Source organism: Canis lupus, chromosome 19 (genome assembly GCF_003254725.2).
Source record: "Canis lupus dingo isolate Sandy chromosome 19, ASM325472v2, whole genome shotgun sequence".
In the NCBI taxonomy this organism is placed as follows: domain Eukaryota; kingdom Metazoa; phylum Chordata; class Mammalia; order Carnivora; family Canidae; genus Canis; species Canis lupus.
The window spans coordinates 19,343,460-19,350,115 of NC_064261.1; the positions used below are offsets into that span (position 1 = coordinate 19,343,460).

A 6,656-nucleotide genomic window follows, 5' to 3' on the forward strand; every position below is an offset into this window, starting at 1 on the left:
GGGAGCCTGCCTCTCCCTCTGCCTGTGTCTCTGCCTCGCTCTCTGTGTCTCTCATGAATAAATAAATAAAATCTTTAAAGAAAAAAGAAAAGGAATCAAAACACTAACAAAGTACTGTCTCAGGACCATGAATTAATGGATGAATTTTTCTCTTGTTTTTTTTTTATTTCCCAACTATGTCCTGGGAATCATTTTTTTTAAGATTTATTTATTTATTTATTTATTTGAGAGAGAGAGATGGAGAGAGCTCAAATGGGGAAAGGTGCCATGGGAGAAGGAGAGGGAAAGAGAATCCCAAGCAGACTCTCTGCTGAGCAGGGAGCCAGACTTAGGGCTCAGTCCCAGGACCCTAAGATCATGGCCTGAGCCAAAAATCAAGAATCCACCCCTGAACCAACTGAGCAGCGCAGGCCCCACATTATCATTTTTATAACAGAGAACATAAAAAGATAGTGTTAAAGACAGAATTTAAGGTCGGCAAGCCGTGGTACATACCCTGATGTGTAGCTTGTGCTTCTCTCATGTCTTCTAGGTGACCCAGAGCCTCTGGAGCAGCAGAGGCAACAGATCATTAATGAGGAAGGCACAGAATTATTCTCCTACAAAGGCAATGATGTGGAGTATTTTATATCTTCTAGTTCTCCGTCTGGTTTATATCAGTTGGAGCTTCTTTCAACAGAGAAAGACACACATTTCAAAGTGTATGCCACCACAACTCCGGAGTCTGATCAACCCTACCCCGAATTACCTTATGACCCACGAGTAGATGTTACCTCCCTGGGACGCACCACGGTCACTTTGGCCTGGAAACCGAGCCCCACGGCCTCTTTGCTGAAACAGCCCATTCAGTACTGTGTGGTCATCAACAGAGAGCACAATTTCAAAAGTCTCTGTGCAGTGGAAGCAAAAGTGAGTGCAGATGACGCTTTTATGATGGCTCCAAAACCCGGGCTGGACTTCAGCCCCTTTGATTTTGCCCATTTTGGGTTTCCTTCAGATAATCCGGGGAAAGAGCGCAGCTTCCTCGCAAAGCCTTCTCCCAAACTGGGGCGGCATGTCTACGCGAGGCCCAAGGTGGACATTCAGAAAATCTGCATAGGAAACAAGAACATCTTCACCGTCTCGGATCTGAAGCCCGACACGCAGTACTACTTCGACGTCTTCGTGGCCAACAGCAACAGCAACACCAGCACCGCATACGTGGGCACTTTTGCCAGGACCAAGGAAGAAGCCCAACAGAAGACAGTTGAGCTGAAAGATGGGAAGGTTACAGATGTGTTCGTCAAAAGGAAGGGGGCCAAGTTTTTACGGTTTGCCCCAGTCTCTTCTCACCAAAAAGTCACTTTCTTCATTCACTCTTGCCTGGATGCCATCCAAATCCAAGTGAGAAGGGATGGGAAACTTCTCCTGTCTCAGAATGTGGAAGGCATCCGACAGTTCCAGCTTAGAGGAAAGCCGAAAGCCAAGTATCTCATTCGACTGAAAGGACACAAGAAAGGAGCGTCCATGTTGAAAATACTGGCCACCACAAGGCCTAGTAAGCAGCCGTTCCCGTCTCTTCCCGAAGACACAAGAATCAAAGCCTTCGACAAGCTCCGCACCTGTTCTTCGGCCACTGTGGCTTGGCTGGGCACTCAGGAGAGGAACAAGTTCTGCATCTACAAAAAGGAAGTGGATGATAACTACAATGAAGACCAGAAGAAGAGAGAGCAAAACCAATGCCTCGGACCAGACACAAGGAAGAAATCGGAAAAAGTCCTCTGTAAATATTTCCACAGTCAAAACCTACAGAGAGCAGTGACCACGGAAACAATTAAAGGACTTCTGCCTGGAAAGTCTTACCTGCTGGATGTTTATGTCATTGGACATGGGGGGCACTCAGTGAGGTATCAGAGTAAGGTGGTGAAAACCAGGAAGTTCTGTTAGTTACCTCGTGGGGAGAGAGATTATTACATAGACCTGCAGGAGAGACATGGAATCACCTTAAGGGTAAACCGACTACCCCCAAGGCTGAGAGAAGTTGTGAGCGGTACTCGTACTGGGGAAGGAAGGATATCACCTTGTGTATATTGCTGTTTATATGAGTAACTGTTGAGGAGACTTGTTCTAGTGTGCCCCATGGTACCTACTGTGCGTCTGCTGCCCGTTGATGTCAAAGATAGAGGGCACCTTGAAGGAACTGCCATCCCTTGCTTTGACCACTGCATGAACTGCTTCTAAATTATTTTATTACCTAAAAGTTTAAAATATGCCATTCATTGCACACATCAACAAATGCAAATCATTCCTCTCTATAGATGCTAGGATATATATATAAATTATTTTATAAAGTCTTGTTTTAAATGTCAGTGTTTCTATGATTGTAAACTATTAAATTCTTTTCCTGTTAAAGTACAGATCTAATCTATTACGTGGACGGCCCTCTAGTCAGTTATATTGCTATTGTAAATTCTTATCTGTTGAGTAAAATGTTTAAATACTGTATGTATCTCATGTACAAAGTTGACATACATTATATCCATGTACATAAAATTAAAGATATTAGATTATATACGGTTCATTTTCCCAAGCAGCTACCATGGTGTATTCAATTTCTCTTCTGTTCACAAAACTGTGCTCTCATATAATTTGGCACCAGCATCAACCCTCTTCTTAACAGTGAAAATAACATACTACATCTCTCTAAAGTCACTGTGGCATTAGAGACAGTTACTACAGTTTGTATTCGGACACTCACTGGAGCCAGGTGTCCTGAGAGTTGAGGGACCTCTAACAGACCCGTTTTAAAAGACCGGGTTAAGCCAAACACCGTAGCTCGATAAGGATTCAACAAATTGTTCTTAACGACCTAAAATATATTACATTTATCTTAAAAATAAGCATCTGTTTTAAGTACAAAGTTGGGATTTCCCAAGTATTTTCCATCTGCTTGAATATTAGCAAAATAACCATTTTCATGTCTGTCTGAAGCAATCTAGCAACCACCAGTTAGGATTTTATTTGGTAATGAGGAGATGATAGAAGCTACTGTTTGATAACATTCACAATCTGATACTTTGATTTTTCATGAATTTTTGCCAAGTAACTTAGGCAAACAATAACAAGAACCATTTAGCAAAGACTGCTCGAAGAGCATCTTAGATAATTTCATTCTCCACAGTTCTATACATGAGCTGTCATGAGAATATTAGATTAGGGTCAGAAGAGTATAGAATTTACAATCACCTAAGCTATATAACTTTAGGAAAATCTGTTAACTCCCACTGTCCCCCTTTTCCGTTTATAAATGGGGTGGTGACAGATTTGGATAAGATGACACTATAAGATATTTCGTATTATATAAGACATTGTCTTTTGTAGAATTATACGATTCTTAAATTATAAAGTGCTCCTGTGGGGAGCACAAGTGGGGACAGATATAATCTCTTAACTGCTATATTGTCCCCTACCTGTTGGCACCACCTTTCATGTGGCGGGCACACATCAGCAGCATTCCTATGGAGTATAGATTCGTTATGGTCAAGGTAATATATGTGGTGGTCACTATGATCTGATCACCTTAGGATAAAATATCTCCCCTAAGAATTTATCATCCAACTCCTTTGGGTTATGATATCAAAAGAAAATTGATCACCTCTAAAAAAAAAAAAATTGATCACATCTATATAAAACAGTAATGATACCTGAAAGAGTTTTTAAAAAGGAAAAGGGAAAATGTGCCCAATGGCCATGTAGTCAATCATCTGGAAGAACTTTAAAATTGACAACATCCCAGAGATGTTACATCCTAAGTTATAAACATGGTGCCTTTGAAAGGAGAATCGACTTTCTCATATAACTCACAAATATGTTATTATAGAGCAATGTGCTAAAATGGAACTACAGTGGATCAAAGAGTTATTACAGCTTCTGAAGGCAATGGACTTACTCTCAGATATTGCTTAATGCCTGTGAACCCCTGGGAACCCAGCCAAGTCAATTTAACCAAGCTTTTACCTTTCAGCCAGCTGTGATGGTGGTTTCTACATAGCCTGGATAAATTTGAGAATTCTTTCATGGCCCCAGTGAAATTTACCTTTTAGAACTTACAGGAAAATTAAATACACTTCGTGAAACATCTATCACTCCTAGAGAAAGGGGAAAACCTATTAAAAATAAAGATCTCATTTACTAATGTGTTAGATTTTTAGGAGCATTCAGGTGAACTGGAGACAAGAAAGAAAAAATTGTTCTTAAAAAAAACTAGAAAATAGCTACTATGAAAGCACTACCTTGTCTACCTTAAAATCCAGAAAGCTGTTTTGAAGACAGGACATTGAGAATCCCAAGGAGCGCCACGGTATCATTGAGGAGGGAAGAATCGTTGAGGGCATTTCATGCAAGTTCACAATCTTTATTTATCAGGTGCAAATGAAACTGAAGACTAGAGAAGTAAAAATAAAGTTCTCATGATCAAAACAGATAAATAGTGGAATTACCCAGATTCCAAAATACTTACCAGGATATAAATCACTAATTGTTGGAGGGAGACAAAGCCACTTGTGGGTCATTTCCAAAAGGAAATCAATGTTTTGTCTTATTTATTATTGCAAAGCAATTTATTCTTAAAGGTTGTTTCAGGTTTTCTTAGGAGTATGTGTGTAACCTATGACTGACAACTTCAAACTTGTAAGAAAAAAGATATGTTTAGTTATTTTCAAAGACACAAAGTGTTTTAGGTTTCAGGCACACACAAACTTGAGGCTATAAGATCATTAATGATTTGTAAGGATAAGCCCTGTATTTTTTAAATCTAAAACTATCCAGAATCTATAAAAAAATATAGCAGATGATTTTCTTGGTTAAATTATTTTATAATCAGTGTCTAGAATAATTTTTAAATGTGCATGCATTAAAGGGTATGTGCTGGAAAGGTTATATTCATTTCTTATTTTCATTACTCAGAGTACATTTGAAAAAATTATGATTTGGGTATCTTGAAAAGCCAAATGAAATGACTTCAATAAAAACCATCACTTAGATAAACTTTAAAGTTTGAAGTCAGCTTAATGATTCTTAATAGATTGGGAGGTCCAGAGGCATTCAATGAAACACACACACACACACACACACACACACACACACACACACTTCGTTTTGTATACAATTCAAGGATTTGATGGACCTGAAGCCAATCAGGATCTCTTCCAATACTTTACCATTCCCTCTTAGAGATCATCTATTTCTACTACTTCATTTTACAGATAAATTGAGGCCCAACAAAACTAGAACCCAGATTCTTATAATCCCAGTTTAATGTTCACTCTAGGACTTCATTTTAAGCATTTCTTTACTCCAGAAAGCATACAGTGACTCATCCAGAGTTACTTCTTTGTCTCTATTCTGTGGCAGGCTTAAAAGTAAAACAAAACAAGTTAGCATCTAACTTGAAAAACAAGGTCATTTGGAGCATCTCCAGCCACTTCCTTCCCCACTTTGATATGGTGTGATAGAGATAAAATCGTCTGGGAACTTGACTTTGGGTTCTCTCACCAGCACCAAGAGAAGTGACCACTGCCAGACTTCAGCTGTCCTCTGTTTGTAGTTGATCACAGGACCTGGGAGGCATCAGGGCACACTCATCATTGCGTTTTCCCCAGAGAATTCTGGCCAGAAAAATACACAGTAGTTTGGGATTTGGGCCTTTGCTTTTGCTTTGAAGGTAGAAAGTGGAAGAGAGGAGAGCAGGAAGATGAAAAGGAGCAAGGAGAAAAGCACGGTTTTATCTAAGTTTCTATCTCAAAGGGGCCTGAGAGAACAAGGGCAATGAGAGATCTACTCTAGCTTAACTTTATTAAGATTTTGGGTTCTGTTTTATGTGCAAAATTATACTGGAAAATTTAACCTAGATCACCATCCACTCTATTAAAATTGGATGCACTGATTGACATTCTCATTTCCTAGGAAGGATCAATCACGTTATTTAGATAAGATTTTCAGTTCTGTTTATTCACATTCCTCCTTCTGAACCTTTGAGAAATTCAGTAATCAAAATTTAGAGGCAAAGTTACTTAGAAAGGCTTTTCGTATCTACCCTATGCTTCTTTCCAAGATGTTTTTAAATATGTTTTCAAAGCGTAAAATAAATAGAAGGCTATTGATTGCCATCACAGAAAAAATTATTGGTTCCAAGATTGAAGAGTACATGGCCTTCAGCATAGTTACATTGCCATCTTGTCATTATTCAGCTACTACTAAAGATATGGTGGCACCAGCTGCCCCTCGAGTGATAGAGGGAGAGGGAAGTAGTGCAGGGAGGAATACCGGAATACCGAGTCCTAGTAAAAGACTCATTAAAAAACAGAAATAAGGATGAATGTAACTCATCATCCCATTATGCTACAGGGGAGAACTTTCAGGTAAGTGTAAGTTTCTTGAAACTTCTCAGAAATGTAAAGTTTAGATACTTCAAGCCAAGGGCACATCAAGCACCCTCCCAGGATGAGCATGTGTCCTAAGACTTCAGAATTTGACATAATATTGGAATTGAGACAAAGGTGTAATACAGAGAATTTGGAGCAGAACAGTTCTCACTTTTTCCAGAACAGTCTGGAAAAAAATAATCAGCTTATAATAAGAGATGTGATGAATGTGGTGCTTTGTTTTTGAGTCCAATA

General features: G+C 39.2%; 1 protein-coding gene across 1 annotated transcript in view; it reads left to right on the forward strand.

Moving 5' to 3' along the window:
* NDNF (neuron derived neurotrophic factor) overlaps nt 1-2,551 on the forward strand; it is a 40,376-nt gene extending 37,825 nt beyond the window's left edge. Inside the window, exon 4 of the mRNA XM_025420492.3 lies at nt 533-2,551. Within this exon, the coding sequence (XP_025276277.3) occupies nt 533-1,926 (1,394 nt within the window). The 3' untranslated portion in view covers nt 1,927-2,551. The remainder of the gene's footprint in view (nt 1-532) is intronic.
* Nucleotides 2,552-6,656: the final 4,105 nt, after the last annotated feature.